We start from the raw sequence: 27736 nt of genomic DNA, 5'->3' as shown, positions 1-27736 counted from the left end.
GATAATTGGAGTTTGTTTTTATATAAAAAATATTAGGGAGATTTTATACTCTTGTGTATATTTATATTAATATTTTTTTGTTATATAAATAAATTATAAGTTTTTTAGCTCATAATTAATAGAATTCCTATCAATACAAATTCTTAAAATTTTACCCTAATGATGTCAGTATAGGGTGACAAAGCCATAACAGATATTGGGAACTACATAAAAAGTGATTTATATAATCATGGTGAGTAAATACATTCAGAGCTGGATGTATTTGTGGAATAACCACCTCTTGGGCTCTGCCCTTCTCTTTCTGGTCCTAATCCTTATCCACTAGCATTGAAACACATGGGGGTCTACCAATTGACTGTTATTATGGAGAGAAGTAGTCTAACATGAGGCTCCCCAGTCTTTCTTAAAGATAACACACTGGTTAACTGTATCTTTTTCATGACACACAGGAAGAATAAGAATTTACCTGCAAGTAAACAGATCCTGGACAATATTTTTTTTATATCTTTGAAATAATTCATTTGAATGATTTTGTATTTATCTGATTTGGAACCACAATATCCATGTTGTTTTAGAATGAACTTTGCTAAATGAATGATAAATTATTATGATTATTGGATCACTAACATTTTCTACTGTACTAAATTTGAGTACAAGCTAGTTCAGGATATTTACTAAGAAATGGCCGAAGAGCTGTTAATTGCCTGAATTATCTATACAGAGTAAAATATGTTTTGAATCCTTTCATCTTTTTCTTTCAAAGGTCAACTTGTGATTATATAAATGTGACTTTTTAAAAAAATCCATTTTTAGGGTCATTTTTCTCAATCTGACTTCACTGTATTTTGGGTTGGATTTCTTAAACTGGATCCTGACCTATTTCTCTCTTATTGCTTAACTTGCTCATGCAGATTTTTAAAATCTCACTATTTAGCTAGAGCCAAATTATTTCACAGATATTCTAATTTACTTTAGGTACTTAAAAGTACATTCTGTACTTCTGTGTTCTTTGGTTTGGAAAAATCAGGAGTTGGCTGTATTTCAAAGATGAATGATCCATTTAATACATTTTAATTCAATTTGAGTCTGTATAATTTTCTTTATGATAACAAAACTTTAAAATAGATTTTGGGGGGCACCTGGGTGGCTCAGTTGGTTAAGCGTCTGCCTTTGGCTCAGGTCATGATTCCGGAATCCTGGGATAGAGCCCTCATTGGGCTCCCAGCTCAGTGGGGAATCTGCTGCTCCCTCTCCCTCTGCCCCTCCCCCTCCTCATGCTCTGTTTCTGCCTCTCTCTCAAATAAATTAAAAAAAAAATTTTTTTTAAAGATAATTTTGGGCAATCTGAACTTAGCTTTATAATGTTGTTTATAGAGTTAATATATTTTAAGGCAGCAGGAATGTCATGAAGCAAAATCAGGCAACAATTTTTCACTGGAATCTTCACGAACATCAGATTTCTCTCTCCCACACATAAATTGTGCAATGTTTGATTAGAAATTTTTTTGGTTGATTTGAAATCATTGTACTGTGATAATTTACAAAGTGCCTGTGCAGAACAATCAGGATCAATGTAAATAAATAGATTTGATATGAGGATCATTCTAGAGGAGTTGACCAGATAGTGATAATCCTTTTCATGCCACTCATTTTAAGGCCCAGTCTCTCTTTAGAGATCTCTCTTGGGATCTTAGATCAGGATTACTGTTCTGCTTTGGGTTAGTGTCTCTCAGTTCCTGATACCTCTGACTCTTGTTTACATTTTGGATGCTGAGAAAGAACTAGATCCAAAACTGCTTGACTGCTTGGCAAGCCACTGAGCAATTCATTGGCATTCAGCAAATCTTAATTCCCTTACTTAGATCTGGTCCTTTTGGACACAGGTGGCGAACTAGTGAGAATTGGGCAATCTGTGGTTTTCTTCTTTTAGTGACTTAGAAATTTAAAATGGTAGAAATATAATATTTTAACATAATCAATTTCTGAAATAAATTGTATTCATATAACCTGTATACTATTCTAAAACTTCACAAACACATTAGTTGATCTTTACAAAAATTAGTGCTCCTAAGACCTTTGTTTTAAATGTGTTTTTTTTTAGTTTTTTTTTTTTGGGGGGGGGCTCATCCTTTCAGTTTAATAGTTTATATAATATGTAAACCTGTATGCAATTGATTTACTGGAATGAATGCATATTTCGGTTGGTATCATTTCTTTGGACAGCTGTTCCTAACTGTTCTCTTTACTTCCCATTCCTGCATGCATTCATGAATATATGAAGCTTTTGAGTTCCCACTATTCACCAGGTATTGTTAGACATGGGAAATGAAAAAGGAAATGGGACAAAAATTTATTGGTATAACAGACGCATTGCTAAGTCTGTTCTATGCATTAGTTAGTACTCACAATACAGTTTTGGAAATAAGTATTACTATTTCAATTTCACAGAAGAGAAAATTGAGGTCACTTACCTGGCAGTGGTCAGATGGGACAAGGAGGAAAGGCATTATATGTAGAGGCAACACCAGCAAGAGTGAATGCTCAGAGGTATAAAGGAGTTTGGCCTGGCCTGGAGCTGTAGGCAGTATGGTATTGCTGGAGTGAAGCTGCGGTCAGGTGGGGAGGTGGAGCCCTGCTTGGAAAGGGTTGCCAGAAAGAGCTAAAGAATATGAACCATTTTGTAGGTAAGGAGAGCTATCAAAGAACTTTAAGTTGGGATGTGCTATGGTTAGATTTGCATTAACCAAGATCACCCTGGTGCCAGTGTGATGTTGCATTTCTGAGGGCTGCAGAGACCGCATGGTGGTGCAGGAGGGTGGGAGGGAAGGAGAGAGAAGCTGGATATTGGAAGACCACTTAGGAATCTGCTGCTATGACCCCAGTGAAGTATTTAAGACAAACGAGGCAGTGGCTGGGACTTTAGATAGGAGGGGACTGTCAGAGGAGTAGGCAGATGGGATGCATGAGTGGGGTGGTCTGTGATGGTGAAGGGTCTGGTCAGGGTCAAAATGAACGGCTTGCTTGCCTGAGTGGTTGATTTGTATTTTTCTTTGAGAAAGGAATACAGGTTTGAGGTGGAGGGAAAAGATAGAGGTCGTGGTGGGTTTGTTGAATTTGAGTTCCTTCTGAAACACTTCGGAGGTGTTTTCTAGGAAGCAGTGGGGTATATGTGGTCTTTAAATCCTCTGTCATCTCTGTAGCTCATTTATTTATATATTATTTCTCTTCCTGCAACTAAACATGATTTGAGGCTGATATTTCCTACTTTTGTGTAGGACCAACCATGTTTATTAGATTTCTGCCCCTTGTTTAGATACAAAAGGAAGTAAAGTTGTGAATCTGTGCACACTCTTCTGTACTATGAGAAATCGATAAGTTTGTTTCCTGAAGCATTAGTGAATGAATTGGTTAGTGATACAGCTTTTCAAGTACTGTTCATAGAATGCCCAGTTGAACGATTAGGTAAAACACAACACCCCCCCCCCCCCCCCGCCCCAATGCCCCACCTCAAATGTGTACTCACTGGAGGCTAATGCATTTCCCCACTTTAACCCAAGGCATCACCATTATTCATGGACAGTTCAACTTTCCATTTTTTGGTATTTGCCAAGGGAAGGCATTCTTAGACTGGCAGGGAGTCATAGTCATGGGAGCATTAAAGACACAACATAAACCTAGATCATATTGACAAAACCTTTATTTTGTTATCGAAACTTCTTTTCTACCTTTGTGCATATAACTTAAATTATTTACGGTGATACTTTTTCTCCTTACACTTGATTTTAAGAAAGGGGTCAAGATAATGGTGAAAAGTCAATTTGAATTTAAGGCTTTGAACTTGACTTTCACCTTTTTTGATAGGTTTGGAGCAAGGGTAAGAATTAGGGCTTGAGGATTTTTTCTGACCCCCTATTGTTTGTGTTTGTACCCTTCAGTCCTCTTGGAGATTCTAGGTTTTTTTTTTTTCTGATTTATTTTTTTACCTTGCAACTTCGATCATAATCACGTCATGCTGGTTTTTCCCTCTTTCCTTGCTCATTTTTCTTGGTACAGTGATCTTTTATTTATTTTTTTTTCTTTGCTCATCAGTGGGACCCATTATCACAGGAAATATTAACAGGCCTGTACTGTGTACATCAGATAAGACCTGACCTGCTGTGACTGGGGAGTGAAGGCAGAGTTCTGTCATTGGACTTCCCCGTTCCCCACCTTTCTGGGTGGCCTCCAGAGGATTTTTGTGAAACCTGGGCCTCAGAAGAACCATACTTAAAAATCACCGTGTGGCTACTTAGCAGTTGCTCAGCTGTAGTGGTTTGCCTCAAGGTTTCTGGCTTCCTAATTAGCATTATGTGGAACGCTGGCCGGTGTTTGATTAAGTATTGATTTTGTTAAACTGGAAGACAGATTTAAAAAGGGTTTAGTTCTCTTCTGTGCTTTCAGGAAAGCTTCAGTTTAAAAGGCTCCAGACAGGTGAATGTTTTCTCATCTTTAAATCTGAAGTTGTTGTTTCTGTTGTTGTTTTCCTATTTCTTTAAATTCCGTCTAGAAAAGCAACCCTTCACTTATTTTTTGGTTTAATTGTATTCATTTTATTTTGCCATACCTAGTCTTTGACAGTAAAGAACTCTCTCATTTAGAATAAATGAACAAAAAAAGCCAACAAAATTATAGAGCTAGAAGGGTGGATAATTTTGAAGGTGAGAGTTAAAAGAGTGAATTATATGTTTTGGCCATGTATGGTCTGAGAATATATAATAGTGCCCTTGAGAAGGCCTTGGTGGTAACTGAGGATGAACTGGGTGAAGGGAGCAGTACCTGCTCACAGTTGGAATTAACCTGGGTAAGGTATAAATGTTTAACTTGAGGCTAGTGGGTACTGCAGGAAAAAGGAGAAGCCCTCTTGTGTGAGTCATGGAGAGTCACATTTGCCCAGTGAAGACAATTTTGTGTGGGCCGGGATAGGGTTTAGACAGGATGTCCAAACAAGGTTTCTGCCCTTGTGACTCATGTCTGTGATTCACTTCTGGTCCCTTACTACCACTACGTGGCTTTGGCTAACTTTGACAGTGACTCGGATCGTGTGGAATGTAGCACGTGTTTCCCAATTTCTAGATAGCTCTCAGAAATACAATCAGAAGTTACTTCTTCTTCTTCATAGTTCGTTACTGAGATTCTGAGGATACTCCTCTTCCTTCCATGTTTCACCTCATTTCCTTCAGTCTCAGTGGTCAGATGTCTTTTTAAGGCAAATCTGTTTTGTCTCCTCTGTTCTTAACCTCTTGATCTACTAGCAACTCCATAGCCTATAAACTGGATAAGGTATTTTTTTTTAAAGTGAGTTTTTAATAGCATGTTTAAAAAAAACCCCATCATTTGTAAAATTGGAGTTCATGGAGATGCTTTGCCTCACAATTCACTTTTTCGGTGTTCTCCAGTCAGGCTTTTACCACCATCAAAGACCTCCTCCTTACCAAGTCCAGTGGACCCTTTCACTCTCACCTCTTGTTTGACTTCTCTGTGATACTGGACACTGCCTTTTCTTTCTTCCTGGAGCATTTCCCCCCTTTGGCTTCTCCATGCCATCACCCTTTTCAGAGACTTTCTTTTTGGGAGGTGATTAGTAGCCTGCAGTCCCCTGGCCTGTCTTCAGGTGCTGGCTCTGCTACTTGCTTGATGGTCCCTTGGGTGATTCTCCAAACCTAACTCAGCCAGTGTGCTTCTTTGTCTATAGAATGAAATGATCCATGTGAAGTTCTGAACACCATGCTTGGCTCATTGCCACACTGAGCAAATCTTAGGGGCCCAACACAGGGGCTTGAACTCATGACCCTGAGATCAAGACCTGAGCTGAGATCAAGATTTGAATGCTTAATGGACTGAGCCACCCTGGCGCCCTTTAGCTGCCGTTCTGATTGGAGGGGACCTTCCCTTCTCTGCTGGCTCTCCTGGCCACCCTGCTAACATTGCCTTTTGTGATAACGTCCTCACTTCGCTCCAGTTATCACCTATGTGCTCTGGTAACTAACAAAGCCTGCTTCTCTTCCAGTATGCCTGCTGGGGAGAAACGTAGACCAGTCATCCTATTCCCCATTTGAAAAAAGAATCACCCTAATTGGTTCCCTTCTGCCTTGGTTCTGTTCTTCTCTGTTTTTTCCTTTCCATTTCTACTGCTCCTGACTTCGATCAGGTCCTGTCTTCTTCCTGTGTTACTTGTTTTTACAAATCTTCCTGTCTCCACTCTTGCCCATTCCATTGTCTCCGCTGCTGCCCCAGTAATATTGCACAGTCAACATCGTTCTTCGCTACTGAAACGTCCTCTAGTGACTTCCCCTTGCCTACAGGATGAAGTCGGCACTTCTTAGCATGTCTGTCCAGCTCCTCCTCACATCCCACCATGACCACTGTTTGCTTTTCTGTGCATACTTGCTGTTTGTTACAGTCTGTTCAAACTCTTAATCCTTTGTACAAAGCACCAGATGTTTTCATTCTTTCATGTTTTTATGCATGCAGGATTATACCTTCCTGTACTTCTCTACTTTCCTGAACCTGCCTTGGAAAATCACAGGCAACTTTCAAGACATTTTTGGGGAAGTTTTTCTGATATCTTTTCTTTCCACTCTTCCCAGCTCAGCCCCTCCTTTATGTGTATAATGTGCCCTGATGAAACCTGCGTGTCTATGCCCTACTGCACTTGATTATTGACGTGCCTGTCATGTTCTCTTGACTTTTAGAGATCATCACTTTTTCCTAGTGATTAGTACAATACTTGGCATGTGGAAAGCATTCAAAAAAATGGTTATTGAGTGAATGAATAAACAGACAGGGGAGCTAAGTTATCTGTCGTGTCAGTCCTAGGTTCTCACACTGAGAGAACCTGTGGTATTTATTTTTTATGATGACTATTGATGGTGTCTTCATAATCAATTAGAAGTGGCCCCACTAAACACAGGGAAACTACAGTTTGACCTGAGAGATATGACTTTCCCAATCCATGTCAGTTTTAGAGGACTGTTTTGTCAAATTATCAGTTTTTCTCTCAACTTACTGCTTCTTTTAATTATGTTGAGCCATATGAAATTGCCAGAAATTTTTTCCTTGTAGGTGACTGTGCTTCCATGCCTTCATAATAAAACACACATGATCATAAACCAGACAAATATTCTCAGCCCTTCCTCCCTATAGCTGTTTTTTCCTCAGTTTTATTTTTTTAAAAAAGATTTATTTGTTTATTTTAGTGAGAGAGAGTGCGTGTGTGTGCATGTGGCAGGGGGAGGAGCAGAGTGAGAGGGGGAGAGAGAATCTCAAGCAGACTCCTCGCTGAGTGTGGAGCCTGCCTTAGGGCTAGGGCTCCATCTCATGACCCTGAGATCATGATCTGAGCCAAAACCGAGAGTCAGACGCTCAACTGACTGAGTCACCCAGGTGCCCCATTCAGTTTTATATAGAGCCTTAGTGGAAGTTTTGAAGGACTTCAAAAGTATTAGTAAAAATTAATGCTGGGATCCTCTTTTTATTATAAGATAAAAATTTAGAACTCAGTATTCATGTAGCCCGCTGATTCTAAAGAACTAATGATGTTATAGATTTTGAGGGGGAAGCCTTAAACTGTTTTCATGATTAAAAGCACTACATGTATGATAAAATAAGAATAACAGGAAACCTTATGAAGAATGTCTTCCAAATATATTTTTATAAAGTTCCAAATTCAAAGATTTGGCATATGAATTACCAAATATCTTTTCAGGCTTTACCAGGTTCTTAAAATCCCTAAGTAAATATAAAGAAACAGGACTAGATGAAAAGTTATATAGTGAGGATATCGCTTGGAGTTGAGTACCAAGGGCAGGGCATCCAGTTTCAATGCAACTCAGCGTGCTTCTCGATCAAAGTGGCAAGAGACTTGAATGGAAGGAATCCTGCAAGGAAGTGCCCTCTGTGAATCTGGGGGTGTCACCGGGGCATGGACACTGGGGACGATGCCCTAGGGAAGAAGGCTTTGGGAGCCAGACCTTCCCTTTAATGGTATTGCAGATGGACCTGGATAGCTCAGGCACTGAAATGGTTCTGTTAATCCACTGTAAGTGGTCCTCTTCCCATTTCAAATGGGATTATCAAATGGTAAGTTTATTTAAAGACTGAACATGATATAGAGCAATGGCTTGCTTTGTTGTTCTTTGCTTTGTCGTATTGGTCATGCCATGAATAATATCACTGTGTTTCCTGTCTCAGGTTCTTAAAGGCACCGTGTCTGCCTTCCCTGGATTTGATGAGCGGGCTGATGCAGAAGCTCTTCGGAAGGCCATGAAAGGCCTGGGTAAATTCAGCCTTCCTTTGGTTCTTAAAAAAACAACAACAACAAAACCCAAAAAACCATGACATTTATTTTTCCAAACAAAAGGTCGCTGATTTACAGTAAGATTAATTTTAGAATATTTTAATCTGAAATGTATATAGAGAGAGGATACACGAAGGTAACAAAATAGTGTGATCCCTAATATTGAATCTCTAAAACTGAATAGGAAGTTAAATTCGGCCTCTTTGTTCTTTAGCTTTTCAGCTTTACCTGGGAGTTAGGTGACCGGGTAGATAAGCAGACATTCCTGGGAGTGGAGTGATCAGCTCAGCAGGTCTTTGTCCTCTTTGCCTCATCAGCTGTCTAGTTCTGCCAGTCTTTTGCGTTCAACTCTCTTCTCATTCCCCAGTCTCCTTTCTAGCCATGTATAAACCTCTCATCTTGAGGATTTCTACGCACAGCCGATCCTCTGTCCTCAGGCTCCTTCTGTGCTAGTGTCCATGCGTGGGGATCCACCTTCTTCAAACTTGGCCCTGACCCCTTCTTTCCATTCTGACATCTTGTGAGATTTCCTGTTGTAGCAGGGTTAGCGTTAGCTTTCTGGCCATGCACTTTGTATCGCGGCCCACACTGTCGGACTCAGCTCACGTGACCGAGTGTTCTCTGACGCAACCATGCTGGGTTATCTACTCTTCGTGAAAACCCTGTATTTTCCTACTGCTGAGCTTTCCCCTCATTTTAAAAGCCTGTCCTCCTTCCCTGTACCGTTGCCTGATAAAACCCTTCCATCCTTCATGAGTCTTTTGGCTGTCACCTTCTCCATGAAGCTTTTCCCAAAACTCCTTCCACTTATCAGCTAAGAGAACGTCCTCTGAAACCCCCATTCAACACCCTGACCTCTCCTGAGGCACTTCTAACATTCTGCCTTAGCTCAAGTTTGTCTGTGTGGTTTTGTATTTTTTACCCTAAATTGCAACTTGAAACCAGGGTTTGTATCTTTCTCCTCTCTTAGTCTCCTATAACACTCGATGTATGTCTTGTGAATATCCATTGTCTGAGTATCTATCTGTTGCAAGAAAAACTAGGGGCATTAGATTTTTAAAAAATCAGGATTATTTTTCTACCTACTTCACAATACATCAGAAATAGGGGATAGTTTATATTGAAAGTATAACATGTTTTACGTTGTACATTTTATGGTTTAATAAATGATTTAATGAAGCCTATTTTATGAGGTAAGGAATCGAAGTGACTGGGGAGCTGGTCCCAAAGGTTATTGAGACAGTGGGCATGTGGGAGCCAAGATGTAATTCTTCGAACATAAATTGCAGGCACTGATGAGGAGAGCATCTTGACTCTGTTGACATCCCGAAGTAATGCTCAGCGCCAGGAGATCGCCGTGGCTTTTAAAACTCTATTTGGCAGGGTAAGACTGCACTTCATCCTAAATTAGAATGTGAGAGCCCCGATATGGTTTAAATCTAGGTTGAACTCTATGAATATTCCTTTGTAAACATTATTTATTCCATTATTCTGACTTTACCATTCCTTTTTTCTTTTTAAGTTTCTTAATTATCAGCTGTTGGTTTATAGTGCTCACCCAACTTATCCCCATAATTGGTTTTCCTTGCTTGATGGTACAGAAGTGCCAAAAGGTCCCATGGTGATAGCTGCCTCTCTCCTTGCCTGCTTCCTGCTCAGGGTTGTTAGTTATTTTCTAGATGCGAACCTGTATGATAGTCTATTTTATTGTGACATAGTCACAGTCTTGGTTCCTTGTGGAGTGGTATTTTAATAAACGAGATTTTAGTTCATTGATTTAAATACTCTTATTTGATTAACAGTTCAAAGTAAAAATTAGATTTGTTACGTAAATGAATTGCTGCTGTGTATATGAAAACAAACATAATTTTGTTATTTTGAAAATTTGTATTCATCGTTTAAGAAACAAATGCAAAGCAAACAAAAGGAGTATTCTGAACATAATTTCTGTTTTCCTATGTGCTGAAACTGAAATGGATAAGGAATACTGCTTTTCTTTTCATAATTATATACACAATTTCTCCATAGTAGCAGCTGTCTCTCGGTAGTCAGGAGCATAATTATAAACATAATTCATTATGGTTTAGAATATTAATAGATATTGAGAGAAAAATTGTTTTGTTTAGGTATGCTAGGCCAGATTTTGTCATTTGTAAAAATGCGTTTATGATTTTATTTTTGGAAAATTGTTTTTAAAGATACACATGTTTCTCAGAACAGTATTTTTAAACTAAAACCTGGGGCGCCTGGGTGGCACAGCGGTTAAGCGACTGCCTTCGGCTCAGGGCATGATCCCGGCGTTATGGGATCGAGCCCCACATCAGGCTCCTCCGCTATGAGCCTGCTTCTTCCTCTCCCACTTCCCCTGCTTGTGTTCCCTCTTGCGCTGGCTGTCTCTCTCTCTGTCAAATAAATAAATAAAATCTTAAAAAAAAAACAACAAAAAACCTAAAACCTATTTTTATTCATTTTTTAACTGTTGAAGTTCAGAAAAATATTTCTTAAAAACAAATACCTTGACACATAAGTGGCTTTGTTTTAGCTTAAGCTTTAGGTCAGATGTCAAAAGTACATTATTTAAAACTGGGATTTTAACTCACATGCCTTTTTTCTACTTGGAGATGACAACATAAATAATTCATTAGTGCAAAGGGCTATACTTTATATTTAAGAAGAATCTCCTTCAAATTTCTGCCTGGTTAACAAATTTGTATTTTCTGTAATTTAGGACCTTCTGGATGACCTGAAATCAGAACTGACTGGAAAATTTGAAAAATTAATCGTGGCTCTGATGAAACCTTCTCGGATTTACGATGCCTATGAACTGAAGCATGCTCTTAAGGTAAAAGAATTAGTGAAAGGAACATTCCTGTCATGAATGCTGTTATTTTGTGTTGGTAATTACACTTAAAATTTTTTGAATTATTTCTGTGAGGGTCACTTGGAGGACAAAATTGTGTAGGAGGCAATAAGAAGAAAAGGAGGGAGAAAATTACAAGTGTGTCATTTAATCTTTTTGTTTAGTTAACTCGGTAATAGTGGCTATTTAAAATTTTAATATTTTTTGTAGCTCTTTATATTTTATCTTCATACCTGTTTTCTAATTTTGAGATGTGTTAAAAAAATGTTGCAGGTTAAGTATTTTATCTTAAAATAGAAAGTTGCCTGATTATGAAATAATAATATCAATCGTTTTAGGTTAAAAAAATAATGGTACAGAGAGAATTTTCAGATAGGAAAGATTTTCTATTACCTTTTCCTTCTTTCCTGTACTTCTAAATACTAAAATAGTATATATAATACTAAAATAGTAGTTGATAATCTTATCATAATTTCGTTGTACCAAATAACTAAATGTATATTCCCTTGACTGGTATTTGTAATATTGTATAAATATGACTACATTGAAACATTTGTTTAGACGTACGGGACAGGAAGTAGTACAAGCAGTGGTAGATTTTGAATGGGCAAAATGAAATTTAGCAAGGAGGTAATATAGCACAGGGATTCTTACTTATGGAGTGAAAGGAGGAGAGGTCTATCAAGTGAGGAGCCTTCCTGTGCTTATTCTTTTCATTTTCCTACAGTGCTTCTTTTGGGATAAACAAAATCTCAGGTTATTGAAAAAGGGCCTTTTTGTGGAGTACTTCTGAAATGTCAATAGTAATTGAAATTCTGCCAGAGCATAAACATAGGTTTTTCAGCACTTGATTTTTGAAAAAGAAACACGGGTATAAAGAGGATAAGGCTTAAATATGCTATTTTTAAAAATTAAGTTCAGCTCTATCATTGCTTGTATCTTCTAATTTACCAGTGTAGATAGACTTTTATCATCAGAAAAAAGAAAACCAACTAAAATTACTGTTAACCTTTGAACGACACAGGTTTGAACTGTGCATATACTGATATTTTACGATACAGTATAGTTACTGTATTTTCTCTTCCTTACGATTTTCTGAATAACGTTTCTTTTCTCTTTCTTACTTTATCGTAAGGATACAGTATGTATACATATAACATATCAATATGTGTTAATCGACTGTTTATGTTGTCAGTAAGGCTTCTGGTGAACAGTAGTAGGCTTTTAGTAGTTAAGTTTTTGGAGAGTCAAAAATTAGATAAAGATTTTCGACTTGGGAGGTGGTCATTGCCCCTAACTCCCATTTTGTTCAAAGGTCAACCGTACTTTCCAAAAATCCAGAAAGCATGTTTCAGTTCCTTTGTACTGATCCAGTTCCTAATAACTAAGCAATGCTACATTTATAATTTCCTTTGGTACAGAATTGGGAATTCCATAGAGAACTTATTTTGAGGGCAGGGGCTTTATGTTTTGAGATATGATTGTTTAAGTTTTAGTGCTCCTCCATGTAAATTTATGTAAAGTTTTCACTTTCACTCTTTCAGTCTTTTTGATTTCATGTTTCAGTTAACATGTTTTACTTTTAAACTGTTTAGAATGAAACTGATAAAATTAAAAATTTATATAATGTATTATGTGTCATATACCACATACATGCAATACACGTTTTTCATTAGACAAAACAGGATAAAATTGTCTTTGGAGAGAAAATTGGAAATTTTAAAATTCTGTAACTAATAGAAATTGTATCAAAGAAGTGAATATTAAGTTGGATAATTTATATATTTGTATAGTTATGCAATTTGGGTAATATCTATTCTAGGAAAATAACTCTTTAATCTTGTTGACATCTGTTCTCTATTAAAATTAATTTCCAAACAGGGAGCTGGGACAGATGAAAAAGTACTGACGGAAATTATTGCTTCAAGGACACCTGAAGAACTGAGAGCCATAAAGCAAGTTTATGAAGAAGGTCAGTGTTTGCAACTTTATTTCCCCTTCTTCTCCACTGTCACTTTTTCACTTTTCTAAAGTGAGTGCAGCTCTCCATAGTCGCAGGAGGCAGGCCGTACGTGATTGCTGAATGAACGGTGAGCGAATGAATAAGCAACAATTCAAGCTCGTTTTCTCCTTCAGTAAGGAAAAGACTGCTTTTTACTAGACCTATATCTATTTTGGTACTTTAGAGAAGCTTCCTTCCGATGAAGATGGGAATTTACTTTTAAGTAGAATTTGCAACTAGTGTAGAGACATACAGGTTGTTTTTCTTTTCCATGAACTTCAAGATGTAGGTGGTTTTTCTTCCTGGAAAAAAAAAAAATCAATTTCATGTTAGTAGAAGCTAAGAGTTATCTAAAAGGCCCTTTTGGAATTTGGGAAAAGAAACCTTGTGCAAACCAGGGTTGATGAAACTGTTTGAGTAAACGTGTGTGGTTTTAGTTAATGGCAGTGCTTGAATACTCCGCATTTTAATTTTTCTCTTTGGTGTGCCTTACTTTTTTTGTGAAAAGAAATCTGTTATGTCAGTCTGAAGTATATTCTGTGAATGGAACCAAGAAAATGAAATAAAAACTGAAGGTAGCGTGTTCTTTCCTCATCACATTTTCTGTCCCAGCCTCTTTCCCCTACCGGACTGAGGAGGAGCAGACTGTTGAGACCGTCCGCTCAGTCAGCAGACCAACAAGCTGAGCGCCTGCAGCTGGGAAATGGGTCCCCGTCTTGGCATTAGGTTATTCTTCTCAGAAATGACATTGTAACTCCGCAAGTCAGAACAGTGTGAAATTTAAGTAATTAACTTTCTGAAGTGCTGGATCTTCCCTTCCAGTTCCTCTTTTATGGTTGGGTAGGTCCCAGCCACTAAGGCAGAGGGGGTACACGTAACTTAACTGCAGAAGATCACCTTGGGGTTTTATTTGATATAAGATTCAAAGATCTCTCTCTCTCTGGGCATGTTGACGTTTGTGAGTGAGCCTGGATGACAAATGGGGTGCTGTCACGTACTCCGCACTAGCTGTGTGTCTGGTGGTGCACTGGCTGTCACGAATGACACCAAAGGTGCACATAACATAGCTCCTGTCCTCAAAGAGCTTGCAGTCTCTTTAGGGGTGACATGATTTAGGAACTGACTGCAGCTGTTAAAGGATAGTAAGGGTTCATTTAGAGCAGAGAGGTCACGAGGCTTTTGATGTTAGGAGAGGCTCTATGGTGCAGTCAGACAAGGTTTCAAGACCAGGTAGGTTTCGGGTAGGTGAAGAAAACATTTTTGGTGTGTTTGTCCCTGTCTGCAATGTCATGGGGACTGGAGTGAGAAAGTATATGTGGAGGGTATGTGTATGTCTCGTCTAGGAGATAAATGGAGTAAATGCAGGCTGTGTTGTCGATGGTTTTACGTGACTGGGTGAGAGGTTTGCACTTGATTCAGAGGTGGTCTCAGTTCCTGAATGGGCAATGGAGTATTGAAGGAGCAATTGAAGGAGGAAGGAGATTTGAATCAAGAGGCTGATTAGATAACTATATGTGTGGGGAGGCAAGCCAGGCAGTTATGGCCCAACCTAGGTGGCCATAGGTTGGTGGGAGGTGTGAGGGGGATAGATCAGAGAGAGGGGAACTATTTGAAAGGATTTGATCGTTAATCATAGTAGGTTTTGTAGTACACAAAGGAACAGAAGGTTCCTTCAGCATTTTGTATTTGGGTAACCGGTCGAAATAAAGACGGAGCTCTTCTAGACTTTTTAAAACAAGTGTCAGGCTTTTAAAGTTTGTCTGCTTTCAAATAATTATTAAATATTTAAATGTGTTAGAGCTGCCTTCAATAGCAGCTGTTTGAGAGTTAGTGAAGAAGGCGTGTAGACTTTCGTAGATACCAGTTCTCCCCTTTCCTGTGGCATTATGTGGAATAACTGGAAATGGAGGTGGGAAGGGGCATATTTTAAAACATCACTGCTCTTTCTCAGAGTTAACTTTCTTTGCTGCAGAGGAAAAAAACCATCTTATTAGGGGAAAGAATGGCCATGCCTAAAGAAAGAAAAACTCTAAATTTTAGAGGACCTTTGGAAACTAATCATGTAAAACATTTGAAAGAAAGCATTACAGAGTTTAAAATTATGATCACTTGTATGTTAGAGGCTTTTCTGCACCATCACACGTCTACAGAGTTAACAACTGCATTGGTTGAGAGTGTTTCTAAATGGCTGAGTCTGGACCTAGGCTTGAATTGAGTGCGTTTGGGAGACTTTAATTTGTTTTCTACCAGTCGCTCATTTAAGCATTTGCCTTTAGTCTTTAGAGCACACAGAGATGGAGTAGGGAACATTTATACTAATCAAATATTTCTTCCTTTATTTCTCTTCTATTTGATTAATGGGGCAGGATATCTTTTTTGAGTTGAAAGAAGCTATAAATAAGTATGAAATTATTTTGTTGCAGAATATGGCTCAAGCCTGGAAGATGACGTGGTGGGGGATACATCAGGGTACTACCAGAGGATGTTGGTGGTTCTCCTTCAGGTATTGGGTGGAGACTACTTAGAGTTTGATTAAAAAATCTGAAGCTGGACTGGTCTGAATCTAGTTAACCAAGGTCGTTTAAAATTCTTTAATCATTTCTCGTACTTGCTTCATTGTGGTTGTATGTTGCCTGTGTTTGTGTTTCAGAATATCTGACCTAAACTCTTAATAGCTAGCTAACTTATGGGTTTTTTTTGGTTTTTGTTTGTTTTTGTTTTTTCTTTGTTTTTTTAGATATCACTATTCTCTTTCATTCATAGGATTTAAAATCAAGAGGGTCAGATTGGTTTTGGACAGTGCTATGTGATGATGTGAAATATTGTAGAATTGCTATCTTAATATCATATTATTCCTAAGAGAAATAGCTTTATGTGCACAACCGTCAGGTGGAACCAATTTTCCTTTTGAATAAAAATGCTCATGTAATTCAATAATGTGACGTTATCTCTTACAGGCTAATAGAGACCCTGATGGTAGAATTGATGAAGCACAAGTTGAACAAGACGCTCAGGTGAGATGTGATATGTGGTGACTTTACTGTGACATATGAATGAAAAAAAAAAAAAAAACCCGTGCTAAAATCATGTATTGTGATAGCATCTAAAAATAATCTTATTTATGGGCCCTTTACAAATCATAAGACTCGTGTAAGTATATTTTTCTCATTTTAATCTGGCCAACTAAATATTTTGTCCCAAAAGGGAAATGAAATAAAACGAGTTACATATAAATAGTGAATTTTACCTAGATTTTTTTTTTTTTTGGTGATTATGGAAATTCACAAAATAGATAATTTTTGCCTAAAAACACAGATACTATTGATTCCACTGCCAGTGAGGCAGTAGGTGTGTTGGCAGGAGAGGATAAAGAAAAAAGAATGAGGTATTAGCGATAAATGGTGTTTTAATAGATAGTAGATTATAAGTGACTATAGTATTTGGGAATTCCTCCACCTTTCTTTTGATAGAATTCTAAATAGGATTGTTCTCTTATCAGCTGCTTTTTAGTGACTCCCAGATGTAATTCTATACTTAAGTGGCTTTTAAATCCTGGTATAGTCTCACTATGGTTAATAAGTAATCAAATGTTAACTGTAGAGAACAAACTGATGGTTACCAGAGGGAAGGTGGGCAGGGGAGTGGGTGAAATAGGTGATGGGGATTAAAGAGCACACTTAACATGATGAGCACTGAGTAATGTGTAGAATTGTTGAATCACTATATTGTACACCTGCAATTAATACAACACTGTATGTTAACTACACTGGGATTAAAATATGTTTAAAAAACTTAAAAACATAAGTAGTCAAATGTGGGAAATAAATATTAGGAAATTTGAAACATGAGGCTTCAAAGCTGGAAATTGGTAATGAAGGAATTATTTGGGTTCATAGAATCCCATACCAAAGCCCTGTCTCTCTGGTCACATGTTTCAAGTAATATACAGTTCTTTTTATTTTTTAATAATTTAAAAACAGATTTTATTTATTTATTCATGAGAGAAAGAGAGAGAGAAAGGTAGGCAGAAGCAGAGGGAGAAGCAGAGAGCCTGATGCAGGACTGGATCCCAGGACCCCAGGATCACAACCTGAGCTGAAGGCAGACTTAACTGACTGAGCCACCCGGGCACCCCAAGTAATAGATAATTCTGATTGTTAGTCATACACCATAGAAAAAGGAAGAGCCATATTCACTTCTCCAATTGACTGCTCTCTAAGAAACAACCATTGGATGTGTAATCTGAATTTGCTAATAGAAAAGAGAGGGGATTAGTATTCTTTGGGGTGGGTAGATTTTATAATGGTTTCAGAATGGAGACAGAAAGAAAGTGAACAGACATGTACTGAGGACTGTCTACGCAGTATTTGATGCTTCCCTCACTCACTATCCTCCATAAAATGCAAACCTCTTGTGTCCTGTCCCTAAATAAAACCTTAAAACTTCAGTGGACCCCATTATCTCAGAATAAAGTTCAAGCCCCTAAATGTGATTTATAAGCCTCCTTGTTATCTGTCCCTTGCTTTCTTATGCCTCCAGCCTCTCTTGCTCCATCTCCACCTGCCCCTTCCTCCACCCATTCACCGACTACTTCCTCTTCAGGAGTCAGTCCTCAGGTTAATTACTTTTCACGTAGCACTGTCTGGCTGCCCCACGGGTGTCAGGTGCCCCTCACAGGGGCAGTCCAGCTGCCTTACATTGAAGCTGTCTATATACTTGACTGCCTGCCCAGGGCACTGTGAGCTCTCCATTCAGTTTGTATCCTCTGATCTTGCATACAGTAGGTACTCGTGTATAACTGGTGAATGGATTAGTGTATAACTCTGAAGAACAGGGGAATACTTTCTCTTTTATAGTTAAGGAAACTGAGGCTCAGGGATTTGAGAATCCAACCCATGGTCCCCACTGACTGGTAGTGGAGCTAGGGTTTGTACCTGGGCCTGTCTAACCCTCAAGCCTTTTCTCTTTCAGGTAGACAACTGTCTGTGTTCTTACCTGCTAGTTCTTCTCCCCCATTGCCTTTATATATAAAAGGTTTATTAAATGTAGATTGGAAGCACAGATCCAGCTTAACTCTACCTTCTTGAAGGAAGACATTTTTCTCCTTGAGAAGAAAGTGCTAGATTTGCCCTTCCAACCTATACTCCCAACTGTTGGAGATGACCTTCTTGCTTTCCAGGCATTAATTATTTGTGGGCTTTGTAGGAAACTGTGATTCTCACACTCTGGACTCTCAAAAGTAGGCGTTTTAGATGCTTTTTGGTGGTCACAGTGGAAGAAGCCACCTCTAGTAGTCTCAGATGACTGCAGTGAGGCCTACATTAGTGGGCAGTGGGCTGATTTCCCAGCACAACTGGTGATACAATGAGCGCATTGCTGCTGTGTGAGGCTGGGGAGTGGAAACAGTGCATTTTCTCCTCATTTTCACTGATTTCTCTCCTCAGAGCACTCAGTGTATAACAGTGCTTCTCGGACTTTTAAGTGCATGTGAATCCCCCGGGTATCTCCTTGAACTGCAGATTCTGACTCGGTAGGTCTGGGTGGAGCCTGGGATTCTGTATTTCTGACAGGCTCTCAGGTGATGCCTCTGGGGTCCTGGGACCACACTTTGAGTACCAGGGTTGTATAGGTGTCACTTACCTGCTGTAGGGAGCATATGACCATTCACGGGAGGGGAAACTTTATGCATCTGAAAACTGTCCTATGAAGTTATTTTAAAATATCTCTAGAATAGAATTCAGGTTTTCTTTACCCTTTCAGAGATCAGGAACCACATAGAACATGCTACACTGGCTCTTAGTCTTTGATTCTTTTTTTTTTTTTTTTTGAAGATTTTATTTGTTTATTTGTCAGAGAGAGAGAGAGAACAGAAACAGGAGGAACAGCAGGCAGAGGGAGAAGCAGGCTCCCTGCCAAGCAAGGGGCCTGATGAGGGATGACCTGAGCCTAAGGCAGATGCTTAACCTCCTGAGCCACCCAGGCGTCCCTAGTCTTTAATTCTTTAAAATGTATTATTGGGGCGCCTGGGTGGCTCAGTTGGTTAGGTGTCCAACTCTTGATTTCTGCTCAGGTCTTGATCTCAGGGTCCTGAGATGGGCCACCTCAGGGCCTGGGGCTCCGTGTTCAGTGGGGAGTCTGCTTGTCTCCATCCATCTCCCTCTCCGCCTGCCCTTCCCCCCACCCCCACCCTCACGTGCCTGTGCATTCTCTCTTTATCTCTTAAATAAATGAATAAATCTTTTAAAAATGTATTATTAATGAATTCAGCTTGTTAAAAATAACTCTCCTTTTGGTGTTATGAACAAGAACACACCCATTTTTCTTGCAGCAAGGGCGCTGGACTGTAATCACTAATGGGAATTTAAGATTTCTTAATTGAGAGTAAACTGAGACAAAGGGTCCTTTTATAAGCTTTTGAATTTTTTTCTCTACTGATACCTGGCACTAAGAGGATTCCTTTTATTTCAGGGATTTGATAAGCCACAGTGAGTCATTCACCTGGGAATTCAACATTTTGTAAATAATCCACTTTACTGTCTTACATATTTATTTATTTATTTATAGTTGTGTTTTTGTTTTTTTTTTTTTTTTACTTTCTTACATTTTTAAGGTGTTAAACTGATTTTACCACCTCCTCCTCCAAATCCTCGTTTCCTGATCTTGGAGAGAAACCTGAACTTGTAGGGGAAGGACGGGAGAACAAAGGGGAAGGAGAAGAGAATCAATATTTACTGAGTACCTGCTATTGATTACCTGACACTGTTTGATGCATTCATCATATAAGTTTCATAGTCTCTGTAGAAATGTTATTCCTACTCTAGGTGAAGACAGTGAGACTCAAGAGATTAAGTAACTGGGGCGCCTGGGTGGCTCAGTCGTTAAGTGTCTGCGTTTGGCTCAGGGCGTGATCCTGGCGTTCTGGGATCGAGCCCCACGTTGGGCTCCCTGCTCTGCTGGGAGCCTGCTTCTTCCTCTCCCACTCCCCCTGCTTGTGTTCCCTCTCGCGCTGGCTGTCTCTCTCTGTCAAATAAATAAATAAATAAAATCTAAAAAAAGAAAAGAGAGATTAAGTAACTCATCCAAGATCTCACAGATAAGGATCAGGCCCAGATCTTCTTGACTCCAAAACCTCTGTACTTTGCACTGAACCAGAGGTTATCAAACCAGGCTAAACTGTAAAGCCCCCTCTGAGGGAAGGGGGGAGGGTGAGGAGGCGTGAGGGTCCCTCATCCAGAGCTGCTCTGTGGGTATTTGGCATCCTCATTTAGAAGAAGACACTCTTACGTTAAAACGAGACAAAACAAAACTTTTAAATATTGTTTCGCATGAAGATTATCATTATTGCATATGATTTACTTCGTAGTTTTAGAATAGATATTGATCTCAAACATAATTCTGTCAAGAAAATGAAGAGAGTATAGTTTAAAATAGCCGGTTCACGCATTATTTCCAATAACAGGCTTAACTGCTATACCGACTGGAGAAAAGGTCTAGAAATATGGAGTAGTTGTTAGGAAAGGAGAGATTCAGCAATGCTTGCAGTATTGTAGGGGATGCACCCTCTCTCTCGTTTAGGTGTTAGTGTGTGTGTGTATCTTATCTATGTGTAGAAAACATACCAGAGGTAATAACCAGTATCTTTGGGATATTGGCATTCATGGTAATTTTTTTCTTATTTATGTTTTATCTCTTGTACAAAATATCTCAGTGAACACGTGTTATTTTTGTTATTAAATTTAAAAAGTTATTTTAAGACAGGTCTATATACCATGATATAATTCTAAAGTTGAGATACTTGCATGCCTTTCATTGTAACTCTCTTTTCAGTTTTGAAGAACTTGCTCACATAACCGGGATTGATATTATTTATTTTTATCGTTAAATTAATTTCAAAACTGAGTGTAAAGATGTGACACATTTTTCAAAACAGAAATAACAACAAAAAATAGATATACATCACTAAAATCTACATTCTTAATCACGATTATCGACATTTCTACATCCAAGTCTGTGCTGTGATCACATCACCTTCTGTCTTATTTGGTTTGCCCCTTGTGAGCATGAAGGCACCAGCAGGCTCAGCAAGTTGCATTTGTCTTGGTTTAATAGGTGCACTTACCTTTAAATGGGTAGCGTGGACATGTTAAAGGTTGATTCATTGGGTTTTAATAAATTATCCACATCTCAATAAGTGGACTCAGGTTTAATGCTGGTGTTTGTATACAATTTTATTTTTTCAGCAATTATATGAACTCTAAAAAGCATATATTTTCCATGTAAAAAAAGTAAATATGGACACTCAAACTTTTCAGCAAGTATATATTAGTTGCCTACTGTATGCCAGGCATTGTGCTATACCCACAACCTTTTAAAAATTAGTTGTGATCTTTTAGAAATGTGAAAACTCTTTGTAGCTAGTTTTGATTAAACTGCAGTTGAAAAGAGAAAATATGGTGTTTATTTTTTATCATGTGTTGCTGAACAGCTGCCGAGTAAACAAAACAGAAAATGTAGTTTGGCTCCTAGTTAAATTCTTTTCCAGTCTATAAGTGGATGAGTCAACAGTGAGGCAATCAGAAATTTCCACCAACCACACCATGCCTCCCCAAAGCCTGGAAGTACTGTAGACATTTTGGGAACATTTAATCTTGCCCCATTACTGTGATTTATTGCTTCGACTCATTAATCTTCTGTGGCACAGTTTGGCGGCAAGCTCCAGCGTCGCTCCAAAGTCACCTCACTGAGTTTAGGGAACAGAATTGAAAAGTGTAAGATGATGAATCAGGCAAATTAGTGTACAGAGAGTGAAACACCAGTGTCAGTCGGAACCTGGAAATGAGATGGAGAAACGGTTTACTAATTGAGGTTACAATTTTCACAGGCTTTGTTTCAGGCTGGAGAACTGAAATGGGGGACAGATGAAGAAAAGTTTATCACCATCTTTGGGACACGAAGCGTGTCTCATTTGAGAAGAGGTGAGTGAAAAGAATGTGTATGTACACAGGTACTTTGGTTAATTGTGCAAGTACAAGAGGCTGTATGCCAAATAACAGACACTTACTGAGGGAGTCGGTTTTTGCATTTCCTCCTGTTGGTAACCTTGAGAAATCTCATCATTCTCTTTGCTGCTATTGTAGTTTTTACAGAACCAGAGATCCTTAGTCCCCCCTTGGCTATCAGGGTGATGAGGGAGCTAGGCCGCTAGATTGTTACTCTCATAGACACTATCACTGAGCTATGGCTCACTTCAGGTGTTTCCTCCTAAATAGTAGTGCCGTGGTCTCATCTCCAGGTATTCATCAGTTCTTGGGGTATCAGGTGGAAATGAGTTCAAGGGACAGGAAACCCTATCCTAATGGGGCTTTCAAAACTGGCTTTTCTGTAGGTGGGATTCCTCAGCTCCTTAGGCAGGACCTGGGTGGGCTCTTTCTCTTTTTTCTGCTCCACTGCCCTTGGCGTTTTGGGGTTTTCTTTCTCATGCTCTGTACCTGATTGTTACAGGATGGCTACTGTTAGCTCAAACTTATCAACATTAACATCAAGAAGAAAAGAAAGGAATAAAGTAATCATATCTGTTATCACTCTTGATAAGGAAAGATTTCCCAGAATCCTCTCCAGCAGATTTGCCTTTGGGTCTCATTGGTTATAACTAGTAGTAGAGGCTGCAATCAGTGAACAAAGAACATTGATAATCGTTGTTGAGGGCTTGGTATACTGAAGGTCTGCAACAAAGTCCGGGTTCTGTCAGCAAGGCAAAAGGGGAGATTTGTGGTCAGTGGACAAAACCTGGTTAGAGTAAATACCTTCTTTTTGTACAGAATGATCCTTACGTGATTGAGAAATCATTTTCCTTTTTTATAGTGTTTGATAAATACATGACTATATCAGGATTTCAAATTGAGGAAACCATTGACCGAGAGACTTCTGGTAATTTGGAGCAACTACTCCTCGCAGTGGGTAGGTAGTTGTACAATGTATGTAATATTTATGGTGTGAAGAGCTAAAGTATTTTACTCAGTTGAAGCTGTATCTGAAAATAACCGCTTCTTGCTTTATGAAAAGAAGAGCCTATTACGATATTTGAGTGATGCAAACTCCCAAATTTCCGATTCAAAGTCTGTTTTGATGTTGGAAATACATGATTAGCTGGTTAGTTCATCCAGTCCTATGGAAATACTAAAACAACTGTTTATAAAAATCATTTTGAAGCTGTATTAAAATATTATTTTATTATGAATCTGAAATGTGGGTATTATCTCAGAAGCTTGTAAATACTATTTCTGATACTGGGTGGAATTTTAATATCCTTTTGAATACCCCTCACAGCTTTGAGACAGACTGAGAAATTGGCATCTGAGGTAGAAAGAGTATCTTTTTTTTTTTTTTAGAAAGAGTGTCTTTTGTACGATGGAAGATATGATGATGGTCGTTTTCAGATTACTTTGGAAATTTAATTTAGTTCAATATTCAGAATGATCTGGAAAAATCGGAGAACTGAGGTTGTGCAGTTTATGGTGGTATTAAATACTCTCCAAATCCAGGGGGAATCTAGTCTGTGAGTTCCCAGGGACCCTAGCTTCCATATGGGATTGAAGTGAATCTTGTCTGCTGTTTGTTCTGAGTATTTGGCATTGAGCTCTGAGTTTTTGTGCTGCCTTCTGGAGAAAAAGCTAAAGATGTGCATGAACCGGCACTAACAGTAGCCTTTGATCTGACCTCCACAATTAATGAACTTTAATAGACAACTTTCAGACAGCCCCTTCATAATTAGAATACACTTAAAATAATGGCATTTTTAGTTACTGCTTGAGTTTTGTTTAAGCACCGGAAGAGAGAGAATAACTCCGCACCCCCCATTCATCGATTGTTCTTTCTGTATATTAAGGAATTTTTATATGGGTAGTTTCTGGAGCTGAGCTGACTGAGGTCTGAGCAGCCCGAACACGGCGTAGATCCGTACACGTTCGGGCGAGATACTCTTTTCTGTTATCAGTTTATCCAGGTGTCTCTACTGAATTGGGTGAGTTTCATGCTGCTCTCTGTGAATCATGATAGTAAAGAATCTGGAGAGAATACCTAGGGTAAGGTTACAGAGCCCAAGATTGGCCAGAGATTAGATGGAGTCGGTACCTTGTGTTATTTGCTTGAATGTGTTGCATCGAAAACTTCAGGATGTTTGTATCATCTCCAGAGGGTGAAGAAGGTTGTGCTGTAACAGCCCAGGCTGCCCGAACTGTGAGAGCAGAAAGGTGCTCAGAACCGAGGGGTGTGGAAAACCTCACACACCCTGTCCTATGCGCCTTTCTCTGCAGAACTCGGAACTTTAAGGAAATTCCAACCCAGTTTCTGAGAAAATACTTGGTGAATAAGGAGATCTGATCAGCCTGCAAATGAGCAGGTTTTTAGCCGAGGTTACTTTTATGCTTGTAAATAAGTAGAACAATAAGCATGAAGCGACTTGATTTTTAATTACTAATTCTTGTCCTATCAGCGTAGCCTCTGACCATCATATTATTAATTTTCCTAGTGAAATCTATTCGAAGTATACCCGCCTACCTTGCAGAAACCCTCTACTATGCTATGAAGGTAAGGGCATACCTTGAATCTTCCATCTAATTAATTTATTTTTCTAGCTATCTTCCCCTGTATATTATTATGATTTAAATGATAGACTTTGGGTTTTTTTTATTCTCCTCAAAACATGCAATTCAATTCTACCAAATTATTCTGCTTTATCTATTCATCCGTGCTCTGGGGGTTTGATGCTGTGTTTGACATTTTGAAACAATGTGCCTCCCTCTTTTTCTTTCTACAGGGAGCGGGGACGGATGATCATACCCTCATCAGAGTTGTGGTGTCCAGGAGCGAGATTGATTTGTTTAACATTAGGAAGGAGTTCAGGAAGAATTTTGCCACCTCTCTTTATTCCATGATCAAGGTAGTAGAACCTTTCTTTAAATTATGTTCAGAAATCCAGAGCAGAGCAACAGACAGCCTGTAAGACACAGATGGGAGAACCCACTTGTTGTGTAAAGTTTCAAATTTTAGTGGCGTGATTAGAGCCATGACTTATAAAGCTTGGCTTATAATGTTTCCTGAAGTACAGATGATGGCTTCCAAGTGAAAGAAGGGCTCTGGTGAGCTTAGGAACATTATTTAGTAGTGGTGACAGATGACTCATCAAACCCAGCCCGCCCCTGAAGATAATGTGTTTGTTCTTTCTTTTATCAGTTCCAGCTGTCATTAGTTCCTCCTTCCTTTCACCTCGGTCTTTCTTTGTTTTCTGTTATCACCTTGTCTCTGGTATTAGTTCATGGTTCAGGAAAGAACCAACCTGGTCATATCAGAAATAAGTAAAGAGTTTATGTATTACTATCATTTTTATCTTTTTAAAAGCAAGGGAGACTATGGCCTCTATTTACATTTGGCTTAAGGCCTTTTGACTTTCTTTCTTTCCTTCTTCCTTCCCTTGCCCTCTCCATTCCCTTCCTTTTCCTCTCCTCCCCTCCCTTCCCCTCCTTCTTTTTTCTTTCTTTCTTTTGATGAAAGGGAAAGTGGGCCATATGCAAAGCACGATGCCGCTAAGCAGGCTTTGAACTTTGTGTGTGTGGTGTGGCTGAGTTGAAGGGGACCAGAGAGTTCTTGAGTGCACTCTTTGCTTGAAACATTAATTTATCATACATATCTGTGTGTGAGATAAGCAGAGGTAAAGCATATCCTGTCCCTCTGTCTTTGAAGCAGAAACGTCACAGCCACACAGTCCCAGGATTGCCTCCCTTAGCCAGACACATAGCATGTGATAGTAACTTAAAGGTTGAGAAAGCTTGATTCGAATGTCATTGTAAAAGCTTCCTTCTCTGCATCACCAGAGGGAAGAACAGACTTCATTGTCTCAGAGCTGTGCTTTTAAGGGGTAAAATTGGAAAGCTAAACATATGTTACTTGGTAGGAAACTCCTTGTATAACATTCCTGATGTGAAAGTCACATACACAGAGATTATCCACTTGGGAGAGGAGTCACATGAATAAAACTTGTTGCCAGACATTTAGTTTTCTATTTTCTGCGGCTTCTGTGACTCATGGAGGTTAACGGAGTACATTCGGGTTTCAGGGTGATACGTCTGGGGACTATAAGAAAGCCCTCTTGCTGCTCTGTGGAGGAGAGGACGACTGAGGCACCAGCTGGAGCAAGATCCTGGGCCATGCCTGCCACCGCCACCACGACCTTCCTTCGCATCTAGCTGCACATTTTTGTATGCCCGTGCCTGACGCATTGCCTTATTCATACTAGCATGCTAATGACCAAAACATATACATGTCGCAGAGGAAAGATAGTAGTGCTTCTTGCTGATGTTCAGTAAAGCTCTTTCTGTTTGTCTGTTGTAGTACTGAAACGTACTCACGTTACTAAAGTCTAAAGTCTGGGTCATTTAGATTTTCTTTTAAAAGATCAGACTGCTTTTAGCCTTTTTAAAAAACTTCATTTATATTAAAATGATACCTGTATTTCCTTAATCGGAACCTTAGCCTTAAAATGATGAGCTCCTGGAAGTGTTATTAATCAAGTCTGCTACTAAACTAAGCCTGAAGAATTACGGTGGTTGCATTCAAAAGATTAATGAGAAATAAACATTTCCTCCCCCCTGAATTATGTGTGGGTGTGTGTGCAGAAAAAATTTTTAAAAATTGTTTTTGCTTGGCTATGGTCGATACAAGGTTACTTTAGTTTCAGGTGTACAATATAGTGATTCAGTTTCTCTACGCCGTGCTCTCCACAAGCGTAGCCACCATCTGTCACCATATAACACTGTTCCAGCATCACTGACTATAGTCCTTACGCTCCGCCTTTTATTCCTGTCTTAGTGATTCCATAACTGGGAGTCTGTGTCTCCCACTCCCCTCATCCAGTTTGCCCATCTCCTCCACCCCTCTCTCCTCTGGTAGCCACCAGTTCGATCTTGGTATTTATAGGTCAGATGCTGTTTGTTCATTCATTCATTTCTTGGATTCCACATACGAATGAAATCATATGGTACTTGTCTTTCTCTGTCTGACTGATTTCACTGAGCATAATACTGTTAACAATGATACCTTTTTTCAAGCTGGTCATTGACACCGGTGTTAACCAACAACTGCATTTGATGAACTGGAAATGCGCCTGCATTCCTCTGCAGTGTGGAAGGAGGGAGACGGTGACGCGGCCTCTGGTTTATTTGTAGCATATTTATTTGGGCATCAGCTAAGGCGATGCTTATGATGCTAGCTGCTCAGTAGAAAAACTATCCTAAAATAGCCTAAAGATTAAAAAAAAATAAAACAACCTAAAAATTCAAAATGCTCCTTTTCTCTTTCCTATTATCAACTTGTTTTTCCTATTTTCATCTGCTACTTTCTTTGAGATAAAAAAGCAGGCAATATCTGTTACAAAGAAGCAGTTTCTCTTAATGTTTACCTTTTAGTTTTCTGCTTTCAAACTGCTTTTTGAATTGGTGTCAATTTCCTTTTTGCACTGACATCCTTGAATATGCATTTTTTAAGG

The 27736-nt window shown here is 39.0% G+C and overlaps 1 protein-coding gene across 1 annotated transcript in view; it reads left to right on the top strand.

The window, feature by feature from the left end:
- ANXA5 (annexin A5) overlaps positions 1-26712 on the top strand; it is a 29280-nt gene extending 2568 nt beyond the window's left edge. The window contains exons 3-13 of the mRNA XM_045799058.2: positions 8230-8314; positions 9625-9719; positions 11064-11177; positions 13077-13167; positions 15621-15700; positions 16155-16211; positions 22079-22172; positions 23059-23154; positions 24725-24783; positions 25013-25135; positions 26309-26712. Coding sequence (XP_045655014.1) covers positions 8230-8314; positions 9625-9719; positions 11064-11177; positions 13077-13167; positions 15621-15700; positions 16155-16211; positions 22079-22172; positions 23059-23154; positions 24725-24783; positions 25013-25135; positions 26309-26371 — 957 coding nt within the window. The 3' untranslated portion in view covers positions 26372-26712. The remainder of the gene's footprint in view (positions 1-8229; positions 8315-9624; positions 9720-11063; positions 11178-13076; positions 13168-15620; positions 15701-16154; positions 16212-22078; positions 22173-23058; positions 23155-24724; positions 24784-25012; positions 25136-26308) is intronic.
- Positions 26713-27736: the final 1024 nt, after the last annotated feature.

The sequence above is a fragment of the Ursus americanus genome, chromosome 13, assembly GCF_024610735.1.
Source record: "Ursus americanus isolate L20-20 chromosome 13, mUrsAme1.1.p, whole genome shotgun sequence".
NCBI classification, from domain to species: Eukaryota; Metazoa; Chordata; class Mammalia; order Carnivora; family Ursidae; genus Ursus; species Ursus americanus.
This window is presented reverse-complemented; position numbering and strand designations above follow the sequence as displayed.